Raw genomic sequence first — 16737 nt, forward strand, 5'->3', positions numbered from 1 at the left:
GGGAGGGACGCTTGATCGACCAAACCTTCCTTCAACTTACAAACCAAGACTCACATGCAACCCATCAGCAATCCGTTATCTGGAACCGAATCCCCTCCTTTTAAGGTATCAGCCGCTGAGGTAAAGCCGTGAAGCTTCGACGAGAATGGCAACGGCGCGATAGACCCAGCCAGTCCTCATGATGCTGCGGACCAACCTCTGAATCCGCCGGTCCATGGAAGGATTGAAAAGAATCCGAACCTTCCAAGTATCCTACAGTCTTTCCTCCTCATTCATCACCCACCAAAACTGCATCCAGCACATTGTTGACAATGTCGAATTCTAGAGGCGCCGTGGAGCCCAAACCTCTTCGAAATATCAACAAGGTCTTGGTGGCCAACCGAGGCGAGATAGCCGTCCGCTGCGTCAAGGCATGTCGCGAACTCGGCGTCCTCAGTGTCACTGTCTATACCGCTGCCGACGCAACTTCACTGCACGTTCTGCAGGCGGATGAAGCAATCGCATTGCGGGGTAACAAAACCTACACCGACATGTGAGTACTCCATGTCTTGGCCTGAGTGCCATTGGCCGCCTTGGGCACCTCGCTGAGCACTGCAGCAGCGATGCCATCCTCGACGTCTGTAGAAGCACAGGCGCTGACGCCGTTTTCCCTGGCTATGGCTTTCTGAGCGAAAATGTCGCCTTTGCCGAAGCCGTCGCCACCGCAGGCCTCACCTTCATCGGCCCTTCGTCGGCATCAATCCGGGCAATGGGCCTCAAGCACGAGGCGAGGTCCATCGCCCAAGCTGTCAATGTCCCGGTCGTCCCCGGAACATCGCTTCTGTCGTCAGCACACGAGGCAATCGAGGGCGCCAAGAGACTCGGGTTCCCCGTCATATTGAAACCCACCGGGGGTGGTGGTGGCATGGGCTTGCAGATTTGCCATGACGAACAAGACGTCCCAAAGGCCTTCGCCACAGTGGAGAGCCGTGCCGGCGCCCTCCTCAATAACACCGGAGTCTTCCTAGAGAAGTACTATCCACGCTTTCGGCACATCGAGGTGCAAGTATTTGGAAACGGTACCCAAGTAGTCGCTTTCGGAGAGAGGGAATGCTCCCTCCAACGACGTCATCAAAAGATAATTGAGGAATGCCCTAGCCCGTTCGTAGAGCGGACCCCCGGTCTCCGCGAGAAGATGCTGCAAGCCGCAGTCAGTTACGCCTCACATCTCAAGTACAAAAGCGCAGGCACTGTGGAGTTCCTCGTCGACGACGAGACGGCCGATTTCTTCTTCCTGGAGATGAACACGCGGTTGCAGGTTGAGCATGGCATCACCGAGATGTGCTACCGAATCGACCTCGTCCATCTGATGCTCTACCAGGCCGACTACGAACGTGGCGGCCAGTTGGGCATACCTTCAGATGAGCTTCGGGGCTTCCAACAAGCACTCCCACGCGGTTCGGCCATCGAGGCAAGAATATACGCAGAGATCCCTCTGCTCGACTTTACTCCCAGTCCTGGCCTCATACAGAACGTAAGCTGGCCGCAAGGCGACGGCGTCCGTGTCGATACCTGGGTGGAAAACGGCCAGCATATCACGCCTTTTTACGACCCATTGATTGCCAAGATCATGGTACACAGCCCTGGCGGCCGAGCCGACGCACAGAGAAAGATGGTTGCGGCGCTAGCGAAGACAACCTTGCAAGGTACTCAAACGAATTTGCAATATCTGTCGCAAGTCCTTCAGTCTGATAACTTCTCCAAAGGCAATAGCCTTACCAATTTCCTAACCGCCTTCCAGGTCGAGGTGTGCGCTATGCAAGTTCTCAGCCCCGGTGTCTTAACCACGGTCCAGGACTACCCTGGACGAACGACCGTGGGGCATGGAGTGCCCCCGAGCGGCCCGATGGACGATCTGAGCAGCCGAATCGCCAACATCCTCGTTGGCAATGATCCCAGCGTCGAGTTCCTCGAGATCACCATGACGGGCCCAGAGCTCAAGTTTCATGAGTCAGCCATTGTGGCCGTCTGTGGTGCCCAAGTGTCCGTGACCATCGACGACGAGGAACAGCCAATGTGGTCTCGCATCGTTGTGAAGCAGGGACAGACACTCAAGATTGGTAGCGTTTTCGGCGACGGACTCAGGGCCTACCTCGCTGTCAAGGGCGGATTCCCCGAGATTCCGCTCTTTTTTGGCTCCAAGTCCACAGCACCAGAGCTTGGCCTTGGTGGTCTGCAGGGACGAAAGTTGCAGGCCAACGATATCATCGCTCTCTCCCCGGAGTCAGGTGCCTGGGCAGCCGCGGCTACGCCCTTCTCGCTACCCCCGGGGGCCATGCCGGACTACAGTGTCTCCGAAATATACTGCCTCAATGGTCCGTTTGGCTCGGAAGATATTCTTACCCCAGAGGGCATGGAGATGATTACTAGTTCCCAATGGACCGTTACCCATAACAGCAGCCGCAGCGGAGTTCGACTGGAGGGCCCACGACTAAAGTGGGCGCGTACTACCGGTGGAGGAGGCGGTTCTCATCCATCAAATGTCTTTGACTATGGATACCCAAACGGCGGCGTCAACTGGACAGGGGAGTACCCCGTAATCTTCTCGCGCGACCGCCCAGACCTCGGAGGGTTTGCCTGTCCTGTGACCATCTGCTCGGCCGAAATGTGGAAGGTCGGCCAGCTGAAAGCGGGCCATGGTTTTCGTTTTCAAATTGTCACCTTCGAGGACGCTGTGGAAATTACCCGCAGAAACGAGGGGTATTTGAAGTCTCTGGCCGCTCTTGTGGACGGCGAGGAAACCGAAGTAACCCCTCCCGTACGGACGTTCGGCCCTCAGAAAACCACTTCCATCCTACATATGACGCAATCCCTTGGCGACCATCCCCGCGTCACTTACCGGCAAGGGGGCGACGCGGCTATAGTTGTTGAGTATGGCGAGCAAGTTGCCGATCTGCGGAACACCGTCTGCGTCAAGATGCTCAAGGAGAAAATCGCGGCCCGGGACATTGTCAGCATACGCTGCGAGCCCAATCTTTCCACGCTCACTGTGCACTTTGATCCGCTCCAGATTCACCAGTCGGGGGTTCTCCAAAACTTGATAGAGCTTGATGGGAGCATCGAAGAGGTTGTAGGCGTCAAATTGGCGGTCCGCGAACTCAGACTCCCGCTGTGCGTAGACCACCCCACGGTCAAAGAAGCCACAGAACGATATATGGAAAGCATTCGGCCGACGGCCGCCTACCTCCCGGATAACGTCGAGTATCTGCGGAGGAACAACGCCCTGGAATCCCGCCGCGACGTTCTCGATTCCCTAGTGAGAACGCCCTGGCTCGTCGTCGGTGTGGGCTTCTTCGTCGGAACCCCGGTCATGTTTCCGCTTGACCCCAAGTATGTCTTTACGGGTCAAAAGTACAACCCCAACCGCACATACACGCCGAGCGGCGCGGTTGGTTTGGGCGGCTCTCTGTTGGCAATCTACCCCGTCGCCTCTCCAGGAGGGTACCAGCTTATGGGCCGCGCTTTGGGTACGTGGGACATGATGGGTACTCGACCTGGCTTCTCGCCTTCGCGGCCGTGGCTGTTTGAGCACTTTGATATGGTGCGATTTCGCGAGGTTTCGAGGGAGGAGTTTGACCAAGCCGAGCGCGACTTTGAGGTTGGAAGATATATGTTTGACATTTCGGACGGGGTTCTTTCCATGGACGAGCACATTGCCAAGTTCGACGCGGCAGCCCGGGACCCCGCACACCAGGAGTGGCGGAAGCGTCAGGCTGCGGCGGCCAAGGAGATGGGCCAGCTCGAGCAGCGTCTTTTTGGCGAATGGATGGAAGCCAAGGCAGCAGATGCTTCGAGTCAGAGCGAAGAAGATGGCGATGCAGCATTGGACGATACTCTCACGGTGGAGTCGCCCATGAGTGCCAATGTTTGGAAGGTGCTGGTGGAGATTGGGGATGTGCTGGAGAAGAAGCAGACGGTGGCGATCCTGGAAACGATGAAGATGGAAATCAAAGTGCTCACTTCTGACGCACAGGCCGGGGCAGTAGTAACCAAGATTGCACGCACACCCGGCAGTGTTGTCAGTCCGGGAACACCCATCGTAGTGTGCCAAAAGGTGATGTAATGCAGCTGGTTCTTTTCACGGAAGGGGAACGCGTATCTAGGCAATTTGATTGAATGAGTTGATGAAGACCCAAGAATCCATCTCGCCGAACTTGGCAAGGGTTGGTGTATGTGTGTTATTGCAGTCCGAAAAGGCGGCCGGATATGCGGGGCCCCCACTGTTTCGGCCCCCAACCGAGCGCCGGGCCGGGTATGGGTCGGTCCTGGTTCAGACGGAAAACTCGCGTCTTGCCGCGCGGTCTACCACGAATTGTGATGGAGGCCAAGCATGTCTGCAAGCCTCCGAGTCCTTTCTCCCCACCTCCTTCTTTTCTTTCCAGCGACTACGACATCGGCAGCCGGATACTTGAACCTTCTCCCCCCAATCCGAGGGATCATTTGGAAACGCGAATCACACAAACTCAATCCACCCGCCGTAGCCGCGGACTGTGGCTTCATCCCATATAGGTACCTAGGTAAACGAACTAGGTAGTTTAGGTTCCCAAAATGGCCGGGCAAGCTTCGGACGCACGGCCTTTATGGGATGGTGACGGGTAACCGTGGTCTTGGGCCGACGGCAGGCGGCTATATGCAGGGTTTTATAAATAATTTTCAGCCTCTCCAACTCCTCAACTTGTCATCGGCGACCACGATGGCTTCGAATCAGCTACCGCATCCCCGACGGTGTGTACACATAGTAGAGGACAGACACATGGCGACTATCATTCACCCAAGTACGAATACCTACATTTGGCTCCCAAGCACGCCCCTAACCCGTGTCCTTCCCCCGCACGCACGGGACCCGCCCGCTCCTTTCAATAGGTAGTGGATATCCATCCCCTTGGGCACCAAACATTTGGCAGGTGGAAAGGGACCGCCACCTAAGCATGCGCACGACCTCGGCCTCATCTATCGCAGCTTCGCTTGAAGCTGACATAGCAGACGGCCCCATTGTTTGCGTGGACTCTGTGCACAGAGAGAGAGCGAGAGAGAGAGAGAGAGGCATAGAGGAAACAGGACTAGGATAGGTTTAACAGGCCAGGCCACCCGTCCATCGTATCAGTGCGCTGGGGTCCTGTTTGGGGGCGCGTAACACGGCTGCACGGTAGCAATCAAGTTGATCGCTACTACTGCCCGTCTTTGTTGCCGACCACGCACGTCTGTTTTCTTCCTCCTACAAACATCCGCCCTCTTTTGTCGCGACGCACGCCCGATCGCGACCAAGTCTCGTCCCCTCCCCGTCCACCGGTTCCGGCAATCGGCCGCTCGAGCCGTCGACATGGAATTCTCGCTGACGCCCGAAGTTCCCCTGTCTTCGGGGACCGCGTCCAGCGACGGGTCCCCGAACCCTCTGAGGGTGGTGCCCGACCCAGAGTCGTCCACCGATCGCGACTCGCCGAATGCGCGCTCCTCGGCGACCAGTGAAACCCGCTCCCAGACCGCCCAACCAGTTATAGCCGTCCCCGCTGCCTGTCTCGGCTGCGTAAGTGACACCTCGTCTCACTACACCCCACCCCTCCCCCCATTCCTCCCGTCAAGCCGATGCTGCAGCTAGTTGACCCGATCCCCTCTTGTGCGGCAGCGTGGGAAGCACCTCAAATGTGACGGACAGAACCCTTGCTCGAGATGCCAGAGCTCGCAGTCCGAGTGCATCTACGTCGCCTCGCGCCGCGGCTACAAGGGTCCGAGGAGGAACAACACCGCCAACCCGAACAAGAGAGCGCGCTCCTCGTCTCCCACGTCCACCGTCGGTGTCGGCGACAGTTGCCCTATGCTCTTGGCCGCTAACGGCACCACGGCGCCCTCGACCATGCAGAACTCGGCGGCCTTTGGCCCCATCGGCGTCGGCCTCCCCGACACCCCCAGTACCACGTTTGCAACGACGCCCAACTACACGAATATGCAGCTCTACCGCTCCTTTGGCGCCGCCACCGGCTTCGGCTCGAACCAGCTGGCCCTGGGCGTGCCGCAGTCCGGCGCGCCCGCCCAGGTCCCCGTGCCCACCCTTGCCGAGCGGTGTCTCGACTCGTTCTACCACCACTTCCATGCCTCGCACCCCTTTGCCCTCCCCAAGGAATGGCTGCTCCGCATCATGAGGGACACCAACGTGGAACCTCTGCTGGCCACCATCCGCTGGATCGGCTCTCTGTTCCTTGAGGCCGGGCCCGCGCGGGCCGGGTTCCTGGACGAGGCACTGCGCCTGGTGCAGAATCCTACCGTCAGGAGAGACGGCTTCTTCGTCCAAGCCCTGGTCCTGTTAGTCGTCGGGCTGGACGGCAGCTGTGAGCAGGATAGGGCTCGGGACCTGCTCGCCGACGCCGAGCGCACCGCGCTCGAGATAGGACTGCACACGCGCGGGTTCGCGACGCAGTACGGCCGGGGCATCCCCGTGCTCGAGGAGAGCTGGCGGAGGACGTGGTGGGACCTGTTTGTCGTCGACGGCATGGTGGCCGGGGTCCACCGCCAGACCAACTTTCTTCTCTTTGACGTGCCCGCCGACGCCGCCCTCCCCTGCGAGGAGCATCAATATCTATCTGGGGTGAGTGCCTGTTGGAGCGTGACCCTTCCCCCTCTCCTTGGCCCATTCAAATAGCTAAAGTTGCGTCGTGGTTCGTACAGAACATCCCGCCGCCCATGAACCTCACGGACCTGGAAGACCAGGACTTCTCCGGCGAGGACCGGCCGTTCTCGTCGTTTGCCTACCGCGTCCTGGCCGGGCGCAACCTGGGCAAGCTCATGCGCGTCCCGCCCATCTTCGGCCCGGACGACGAGAACCTGGCGCGCATCGAGGCGCTGCTGACCAACTGGAGACTCCACCTCCCGGCGGCTAAGAAGAACGCGCTGGACCAGAAGCTCCAGCCCGACGAGATGATCTTCCAGGCCAACATGATGACCAATGCGTAAGGCCCCTCCTGCCCTGTTCCCATGCGTCCAGTCCTTTTCAAGCAAAAATGGAAGAGGAAAAGAAAAAAGAAAAGAAAAAAGGACGCCAGGCACTGACGCAAACACAAAGGACGTCCATCATGCTTCATCAGCCGCACTCGCAGCTGGACTCGACGCCGGCGCGGTCGGTCACGTCGTGCGCGCCGCACCGGCCGGTGCCGTCCGGGGACCTGTTCAACGCGCACACGAACCACACGGTGACGTCGGCGGCCGAGATCAGCAAGATGATCACGCACCGCGTGCCGCTGACGTCGCACACGCACTTCTTCACGTGCGTCGTGACGCTCTCGTCCATCGTCCACCTGAGCAAGTGGGCCCTCTTCTTCGTGCCCCACGACGACGACGAGCTCCGGCAGCAGATCCGGCTCAACATCGGCGCCCTCAACAAGCTCTCGACCGTGTGGAAGGCGGCGGGGCGCGCCTCGGGCCAGGTCCGGGCCGTTGCGCAGGACATCTACCGGTCCAAGAAGACGTCGCAGACCAGCCCGTCCTACTGGCAGGGCTACACCCAGGAGGAGGTCATGAACAGCATCGCGGCGGACGAGACCATCATGAACGACATTGAGTCGGGCCTGGGCGGCATCTCCATGCCGCCTCTGGGCGGTCTTGGCGGGTAGCCGTGGCCCTCTAATTGCTATCGGTGCTTCGAGGGGGGGGGGGGGGGGGGGGGCGGGGGGGACATAATGTAACTTGACGAGGAAGGACAAGGGAAAGCTGAAGCTGTATGATACTTATCCTCTAATATACGCCAAGCGTGACGGCTAGCCGTGTGCTGTCGTCAAGCCAAAACACTAGTTTCCGCAACCACCTCAGTCCGGAGACCCTTGTGGCGCTTTTGACCGCAGAGGTTTTGACTTTAGCGTCGTCCATGACCCTCCCCAATGCCGCCCGTGGCTGAGAGGAGAGAGCCGGCCGTGCTAGCCGGATCCCAGACGTCCTAGCGGTCCTTGGAGCTGTCGATGCCGAACACCCCGACCAACACCGGCGGTGCAGAGGATTTCCCCCGTCTTCCCTCCTAAACGGAAGAAGCCCCCGGGTCACTGGAACGGAGACGGCTGCGCGGACGGGATATCTTGCCCGGTCTAGACGCCGGCCGACCTGAGGACCCCCCTTCCCCCCTCGACAAGCGAAACCTCCGTCGACCCCACGCGGTGTGGGGTCGCAAGGCGTACAGTCGCGTGGCAACGCAGGGTCTCGAGTCTGTTGTTTCCCATGTTGTCCGGGCACACCCCACCCACCGGGGAGGTGCGGGAAACCGTTGTTGCACGCCCCGGGGATATGCACACCACGTGGGAAGGGGAGGAGGGTGCGCGACGCAGGCTTGGCGGACTCGGCGTCCAGGGAACCCGTCCAGCGTCTCGGGGACCATAATTCAAGGGGACTCTCCACCCTCTTCTTCCCCGCCGTGGGATTCTCGAACTTGGAAATCCGGCCACTGCTCCTTCCGGCTGTCTGACGGGGAATGCGAGGAAGAAGATGCAACGGAATCTTGATCATCTCCAGATGCGAGGGTGGCATTGGCTGGCTGATGGTGGCAGCACGGGAAGCAAGAGCGGACAGAGCCGTCTAATTGTCGGCATACGACAGTCGCACCCGTTCGGCACGGTTTGGATGTCCCGCATCGTCATTCTAACCATGCCGATATGATCCATGCTGATGAGTTCTCCTTAGGAGTTTTTCTCATCGCCGGCCATACCGATCCAGCAAGGAAGTGCGTGTAAGTGAACAATTGGTCGGACGAGGTACACACGTCTGTGGGGGTACACACACCCCACCACCCCCTGGTCTCGGGGCCTTTTTTTGACTGGATCTTGGGGACTAAAAAGGCAGCTTACATGGTGGTCGCCGATTACCGCGATCCTTCTCAACCGTCCATCACTTGCATAAGTGTGCTGCTGCCTGCATCGTAACGGGGCAAGCAGGGTAGGCTACCCGATTCAGCCTCAGATGCCGCCATGCAGCGCCAGCAAAGCAAAGGAAAATAAAGCAAACCGAATCAAAGGAGCGCATCCTCGTGGCTGTGCCGGCCGTGGTTGGCTTGCGGGCCCGGTGTAAGTGAAGAGCAAGAAGATAAAATCTGTGCCGCTCCTCTTCTGCTCTAGGTTCGTGTCCTAGGCGCCCGTTCTACATGCTCATGCTTCCCTCGGAACTCGGGACTTGTATACCCTGCTTGGCCAATTGCAGGCATAAACACACACATATAGGCATAAGACGTAGCCATGACGGCTCGCGACAACTACGCATCGGGGCGCAAGGCAGCGCGGTGCCAGGACCACGGCTTCTCCAAGCAGGACGCCGAGCTGGGCGCCGCCGACGCCCACCTGCTCAACACCACGGTGCAGAACATCTCGTGGAGCGGCATCGAGGTAACCGTCAAGGACAGAGAGACGAAGCAGCCCAAGGACATCGTCCACCGAGTCGACGGCCTCGTCAAGGCAGGTGAGTTCCCTCGCCCCCCTTCCTCTCCCTTGGGTGTACTTCAAGACGGCGACGTCCCTTGTGCTAATACCCGCCCGCAGGTGAGATCTGCGCCCTCATGGGCCCCTCGGGCAGCGGCAAGACGACTCTCCTCAACGTCCTCGCCGGCCGCCCGACCAACGCCGCCTCCGTCGGCGGCTCCGTCCTCGTCAACGGCGCCAAGGCCCCGCGCGCCGACTTCCGGCGCATCAGCCGCTTCGTCGAGCAGGAGGACGCCCTCATCGGGTCCCTGACCGTCCGCGAGACCCTGCTCTTCACCTCGCGCCTCGCCTCGTCCTCGCTTCCCGCCCGGGAGCGCGCCGCCCGCGTCGACGGCCTGCTGACCGCCTTCGGCCTCGAGGACCAGGCCGACGCCCTCATCGGCACGCCCCTCCGCAAGGGCGTCTCGGGCGGCCAGAAGAGGCGCGTCGGCGTCGCCAGCCAGCTGATCACCGGCCCCAGGATCTTGTTCCTCGACGAGCCGACGAGCGGCCTCGACTCGGCCGCGAGCTTCGAGGTCATCAGCTACCTACGCAAGGTGGCAAAACAAAACAATGTAAGCCGGGGCGCCTGCCTGCCTTCTCAGAACCCCCCGCCCCCGATTCGGCCTTGGAGGAAGGGGAAACGCCGATTGCTAACAGCGCCCCGCAGCTCATCGTCATCGCGTCCATCCACCAGCCCTCGACGTCGACCTTCAACCTCTTCGACAAGCTGCTCCTCCTCTCCGGCGGCAAGACGCACTACTTTGGCCCCGTCGACGGCGTGGCCCCCCACTACGAGGCCATGGGCATGCCGATCCCGCTGCAGGTGAACCCGGCCGAGCACGTGCTCGAGCTGGTCAACACCGACTTCGTCCGCGATAAGCACCGGGCCGCGGAGCGCCTCGAGGCCATGCAGGCGGCGTGGGACGCCTCGCGCGCGGCCGGGGACCTGCGCTTGGCCCTCGCCGACGTCAAGGAGCGGCGGCGGCGGCGCAGCAACAACAACAACAACAACAACAACAACAACAATAACGGCGCCGTCATGGTCGGCGAGGAGACGGAGCCGAGACCCGGCACGGCGGGCCTGGTGGTGACGCTTCTGCACCGCGGCTTCGTCAAGAGCCGCCGCGACGTCGTGGCGTACGGCATCCGCCTCGCCATGTACGCGGGGCTCGCCCTCATGATGGGCACGGTGTGGGCGCGGCTGCCGGCGGAGCAGGCGTCCATCATCCCGCTGACCAACGCCATCTTCTTCGGCGGCGCCTTCATGTCCTTCATGGCCGTCGCCTACGTCCCGGCCTTCCTCGAGGACCGCGGCCAGTACGTCAAGGAGCGCCGCAACGGCCTGTGCGGCCCCGCGGCCCTGCTCGCCGCCAACTTCCTCCTCGGCCTGCCGTACCTGTTCCTCTTCGCCCTCTCCTTCTCCGCCGTCTCGTACTGGCTGTCCAACTTCCGCCCCGCCGCCGACGCCTTCTTCGTCTGGGTCCTCTGGCTCTTCCTCGACCTGCTGGCGGCCGAGGGCCTCGTCGTCCTCTTCGCCTCGCTGTTCCCGAGCTTCGTCGTCAGCCTCGCCCTCGTCGCCTTCGCCAACGGCCTGTGGATGAGCGTCAACGGCTTCATGGTGCCGCCCACCATCCTCAACGCCTTCTACCGCTACGTCTTCCACTACTGGGACTACCAGAAGTACGTCTTCGAGGGCATGATGCGCAACGAGTTCGCGACCAGGACCTACGCCTGCGCCGAGGGGTGCCGCTGCATGTACCAGACGCCGCTGGCGGCCGAGTGCAGGATCGCCGGCCAGGGCGTGCTCGACACGTACGGCTACACCGAGGACCACTTCGCGAGGAACGTCGGCATCATGATCGCCATCATTGCCGGGTACCGCATCGCTGCGTGGGTTGTGCTCAAGCTCAAGAAGAGCTGAGCGCTGGGTCCTGCCGCCGGCCGGTTCCGGGGGTGGGTGGGGGCGAACGATTTCCGGCTTTCCCGTGATGTCGTTATATAGTATTTGAATGTCACTGTTCGCATCTCAAAGGTCTGCTCTGTTGGCAAGGAAGCGTGGGACGGTTGGCTGGTTATCGGTGGATTGGTATTACATGGTACATAGAACATACAGGCACAAATAGCAATGCCCCCATTTCATAAATACATGAACAAGCGCCCGGCCCCATACAACACAGACATGCCTGTCCCCTTTTAACTAAGCTTCGTCCTTTCGCTTTTTGAGCCGGCCAGAGTGGGTGATACATAAAAAAAACAAAACCAAAAATGCCGTCAAAGGCGTTTTACAAGCATCGTACAAACCCGACTTCGTCGCTATCTTACACTAGATTCTCGAGCTGGGTCCAAAACGGCCCGCGCCCTTGTCCTTCTGCCACGTCGCCCACCGGTTCTTCGTCTCGAACCGCGAGCCAAACTTGCTGTGGCCGAACGCGTCCGACACCGTCATGGTGGGGACCAGCTTCGCGTCCGACTGGTACGGCAGCACGCTGCGCTCCTTCTTGGGCCTGGGCGCGCGGGCCTTCTTCTCCTCTTGCGTCTTGAGCGACTCTCTCCGGTCCTTGAGCACCTGGCCCAGCTCCATCTCGGTGCTCGCGATCTGCGCCCTGAGGAAATGAGGATCGGTCGACGTCGAGTCCTCGAGCGTGTCCATGACGGGCGTGCGCGGGACGTACTCGATTCCCTCGAGCTTGGGCGCGTGTGCCGGGTCAGGCACGATGGCGGGGTCCAGACGGGCTTCGGCCCCTTTGGCGAGGAGGGCCGTGATGTCGAGGCTCTCTCCCGGAGGGATGGCCGTCTTGTGGCTTGGTGTCACGCAGTCCATGTCGACCTCCTTGCGGAGGACGTGGTCGATATCGATGGCGGAGAAATAGGCCACTGACTGCGGCAGGTCGTTGATGCCCACCTGCTGGGAAAACATCGCTCTCGTCCAAACGTTTGCCACCTGAAGTGCCATGGCGGCGCGATACTTGTCGTGGTCCTTGACGAGATATCGGATTTCGTCGTGGACGGTGATGGCCAGACGGGCCTCGATGTTGAACCGCCGGGTGAGGTAATCCATGCCTACGATCAGGAGGTGGAGATAGTCGACGCCCGAGGACTGGATAGCCCAGTTGATGCGCGAGGTCAGGTAGCCGTTCTGGTTGATGAAGCGGCGCATCAGGGCCTCCGTGATGCCCGCGCCCAGGACAAACGTCCGGGGTCGCTCTTGTGCCGCGAACTCTTCCAGCTTGTTGAAGAGGAACGATTCCGTCCCGCCGCGCCAGAACGGCCGCTTGCTCAGCACCGATCTGTTGGTCTTGGTGCCCTTCGTTTTGGCGTACAGCCTCGCCGCGGTCTCGTTCGTTTCCTTCTCGGACAAGTTGGGGTTGAACTGCCTGAGCAGCTGGCCGGCAAACTTGAGCCCCGCGCCGTAGATGCGGCCGTAGTTGAACACCTTGGCATCGTTTCTCGTGATGCCCAGGATGCTCGCCGTTCGCGAATGGAGATCTGTGCCGGCGGCCTTTGTGCCCTCCAGGGTCATGAACCCGATGGCGTTGCCGCCGTGAAGCTTGAACGTGGCGTCTCCGACCAGGCTCGCGATCCATAGCTCCTCCGAATCAACGTCGGCACCGACGAAGCTGTAGCCAGGCGGCGCCTTGACCATCGATTTGAGCTCCGACCCGACTCGGTTCTTCTTCGCGTTGCTCGCGGTAAGCCACGTGTTCTCCACTGCCCTTCTCGTGATGGTCCCCATGGGTATTATTTGGGGTAGGATATAGCCTTGAACTTGTTCTGGGTCCTTCTCCTTCCCGGAGCTTGCCTTATTGTCTCTGCCTGGAATGTCGTTCTCGTAGACAACCATCTGCGACATGATGCGGTCACGGGCGCTGATCCAGTACGAACACGACGCGTTCATTTCCAGGGCTTCCTTGGCGTACGAGTACTCGGAGGACAATGTTCCCTTTTCAAAATAGGATAGGTACCCTTTGGCCATGGGATTGACACACCGTGCCGTTGGGCCATCCTTGTGTGGCAGCTTGAAAAAGACGCCATGCTCTTTCCGCAGCGCGGCATCGCTCTCCGAGTCGGAAAAGTCGCATTCAATCATCTGCTTCTGCTGGTAATCTGATGCTTCGCTCCGTTCCACTCTGAACGTCCAGCCGTACTTGTCTGACCAGAACAGCGGGTGGTTGTCCCACGAGAGCTTGAGCAGTATCGGTGCGATACGAGTCCGTACCGTGAGGTTGATGGGAGCGTCGTTCTTCGGGAACAAGTCTTTATACCACTGCGGCATACCGGGCTTCTTCTGTCTCGCGGCCGGCCGTGGCAGATCGTTCTTCTTCTTGCCTTTGACCATTTTGATTTCCTGGCCAGACCAATCGAGCTGCTTCAACCACGGATCATTGCCCCATTTCTCTGGGTCGTCCTTGATTGCGAGAGCCTGTTCGGTGAGCCCGATCAGACGTTCCTGAACGGCTTCGGATAGCGCACGGTAAGTGGCCTCGGCGTTGTGAATATAAGCGTCCCAGGTCTTGTTCACAGGCAAGATGACGGAGGAAAGATGTCGCAGCGCCGCAAAGCTGACGGGGTGCGGACAGGTGTCGAGGAAGTTGGGGAAGACGATCTGGTACACGCGGTGAGTGATGGCGACATCCGCGGCGCAGTAGTCCAGGAGGTTGTCCAGCTTGCCCAACACGCCAGCTCGGTCAAGCGTGCCAAACTCATCGCGCACAGCCTTGTCGATGGTGACGTCGAGATGGAACTTGGCCACGTCGCGAAGCGAGTTGACCGAACTCCGGTCCACCCAAAGCTCCTCCTCTTCTTGCCGCAAGGCGCTATTTCCCAGCAGCTCGGCCAACTGCACATCGTCGGTTTGACTTGCAATCTTATCTCTTAGTTCTCGGCTCTTCTTGTGCTTCATCCACGTCGGCCTCTGCTGCGAGCACATGCCGTTTACGGCCACATGGAGCGACATGGTGTCCATGAAGTAGTTGCGCGTTTGCTTCACGTCATACTCCTCCAATATCCTCGCTCTGTCATATCCGATGTTGTGGCCCACTATCACACGTTCTTTCGTCGGGTCGCCCAACGGAATCAGGTGCCGGTCAGACTCGGACTCGCCCAGCAGCCACGGCGACAGCCATGCATACCAGGCTGTCGGACTCGATGCGCAGGCCATGACGGCGAACGAGCTCTCCTTCCACATGACTTCGGTGTCAAAGCACAACATGGACTCGTCGGGCGCATCGATGGCTTCAGTCCTGCCGTCGGAATAATATTTCGTCCAGCCACTGCGGCGGACCCATTTTCGCGGCTTCGGCGGTGTGTTGGCCCTCGCAAACTGTTTCGCGAGGGATAGATACGGTTCGGCAGAGTCGACGGCAAGCTTGTGGAAGTGCTCGTCTAGCGTTCGTCCTTGAAGATCGGGGAGGTCGAAGGCGATGGGTTCGCTGTTGTCATTGTTCTTGCCGAGCAAATCATGGCGGCGCAAGTGATCCCTAGCGAGGTTTACAAGCTCGGGCGGCGGCGGCGTGTTTCCGTCGGGAAACAACTGGCCGTAAACATGGGCACTGAGATGCTGAACGCCGATTTCGTTGTAGCGTGACTGCGACGAGACTGTGATGATCAGCAAAGGGCCACAAGACCGACTGATTGAAGGAGGGCGCAAAGCTCATACGATTCAGACCGTGCTGTCGCTCCTCGGTCTTCTTATTATCCGCAGCCTCCGATGTGACTGCAGACTGCCAACGGACATGCGAGCGCCATGCAAGGCGACGAGAAGCATGGTGACGGGCTAGGCGGACGAAGCTCGCAGTGGAACCCCTCAGGACCTGGTTTGCGATTTCGACCATGGTCTTGGTCGAGCGTGCGGCATGTCGCTGGAAGCGAGAACAAATGGGTTGACGAGAATACGGGCTCTCAGCACATGACACGGAATATGAGGTGAATATTTTCCCAGTCGCAAAGGCTGGGGGCGGGCGAGCAGGACGACGTAGAGGGAGATAGAGGAAGACGGAAGAGAACCAGCATGGGAAAAAAAAAACTAGAGAGTTGCCGTCACCACTTTGACAGGCGTCGCGATGCGATAGGGGGCGGAAGAGAGAGGGGCGCGTTAGCTTGGGTCCTCGTGCGGGGCAGGGATCATCAGCCAATCGGCGAGCTTGAGCTTCCGGCATCTCGCCTAGGTAGTCGTCTCCACCTTTTAAGGGTCTCCCGCCCGCCTGGGTTCTACATAGTAAAAGAATTTCGGCACGCCATGCCCTGCACCTTTGGATTTATGGCATCGAAATGGCCGTCTGAAAGTAGCCAACTTCTCGTTGAAGACTTCCAATGAAGTTGCACTGCATTTCAGGGTTCCTTGGCGTGGTGAATATTGTTTGTGTCTTTAAGAGGAGGAACAACACCAAACGATGAAGCCATAGGTACCTAGGCACGTATGCTGGCTGGCCTGAGTATGGGTACGGACATATACAATGTACAGGGTGGCAGGGGTAAGTTTTTTCCCCCTATGATGTTATCCCACATAGCTGACATCATGATAGAGGGGGAATATTCACCAAAAGTGAAGTTCTGTAGTAGGGGGGTGAGCATTAGTTACCTAACAGGGGGGAAAAACTTCGGCCGGATACCATCGTACATGTAAGACCCGTTGGAGCAATTGAGAGCCGATGTCTTCTGCCGACTAGGGTAAGTACCTGGGCCAAAGTCTGAAAGCTGCACAAAATCGTTGTGGTTCGAGATGCAGAGCCCGAGACGGGGGTCTGTTGAAAGGTTGCTCTCAGTGTCGGCGTGGGTCTCAACCAGCTGCACATTTGAACCACCGTGACTCGGCCAGACTGTACTATAGTACGTGTACTACTAAGGGGCCGCCTCACAGACGTATGTACCTTAGTGGTACACGCACTACCTATGTATGTACTATGTAGACACGTATCTAGGTACGTAACCCTTGGTACTGTGTAACACCGGAAGCACCCAAGATGCAGTGCGGTGCAGACACAGAGATGGACACAGAGAGGGAGAGAAACAGACCTGGTTACTGTCGTATCGTTTCTTTTTCCCGAGTCTCATTTCGCCCTCTCCGCCTCGTCGCCTTCGTCTATTCCGAAGCAGAAGCAGGAACAGATTGGAGGGAATATGACACCCTTTCCCTTCCGTTCTGTGCCTTGTGCACACCTGGGTAACTGAACGGCTGGCCAAGTGTTGCCTAGGTACCTACTCCGTATGCACTTGCTGGCTGTCCTGGTTTGCCCTCCAAACCCCACCCCCTTGGGTACAGATACTGCCGCACCAA

The 16737-nt window shown here is 59.3% G+C and overlaps 4 protein-coding genes across 4 annotated transcripts; 3 read left to right on the forward strand and 1 right to left on the reverse strand.

Annotated features, from left to right (window-relative positions):
* Positions 1-311: 311 nt before the first annotated feature.
* On the forward strand, positions 312-4102 carry GLRG_00052 (urea carboxylase; the record flags this gene model as incomplete). The annotated part of the gene is made up of 2 exons (XM_008090737.1): positions 312-532; positions 598-4102. 2 exons carry the CDS (start codon positions 312-314, stop codon positions 4100-4102), a joined length of 3726 nt encoding a protein of 1241 aa, XP_008088928.1.
* A 1257-nt stretch (positions 4103-5359) lies between these two features.
* On the forward strand, positions 5360-7640 carry GLRG_00053 (uncharacterized protein; the record flags this gene model as incomplete). Its single annotated transcript, XM_008090738.1, has 4 exons — positions 5360-5563; positions 5663-6619; positions 6700-6980; positions 7094-7640. 4 exons carry the CDS (start codon positions 5360-5362, stop codon positions 7638-7640), a joined length of 1989 nt encoding a protein of 662 aa, XP_008088929.1.
* Positions 7641-9242: 1602 nt separating this feature from the next.
* GLRG_00054 (ABC transporter) lies at positions 9243-11385 on the forward strand (the record flags this gene model as incomplete). Its single annotated transcript, XM_008090739.1, has 3 exons — positions 9243-9462; positions 9543-10036; positions 10132-11385. 3 exons carry the CDS (start codon positions 9243-9245, stop codon positions 11383-11385), a joined length of 1968 nt encoding a protein of 655 aa, XP_008088930.1.
* A 402-nt stretch (positions 11386-11787) lies between these two features.
* GLRG_00055 (DNA polymerase family A) lies at positions 11788-15295 on the reverse strand (the record flags this gene model as incomplete). The annotated part of the gene is made up of 2 exons (XM_008090740.1): positions 11788-15059; positions 15121-15295. The coding sequence occupies 2 exons, from the start codon at positions 15293-15295 to the stop codon at positions 11788-11790; spliced, it is 3447 nt and encodes a 1148-aa protein (XP_008088931.1).
* Positions 15296-16737: the final 1442 nt, after the last annotated feature.

The sequence above is a fragment of the Colletotrichum graminicola genome (genome assembly GCF_000149035.1).
Source record: "Colletotrichum graminicola M1.001 genomic scaffold supercont1.1, whole genome shotgun sequence".
NCBI classification, from domain to species: Eukaryota; Fungi; Ascomycota; class Sordariomycetes; order Glomerellales; family Glomerellaceae; genus Colletotrichum; species Colletotrichum graminicola.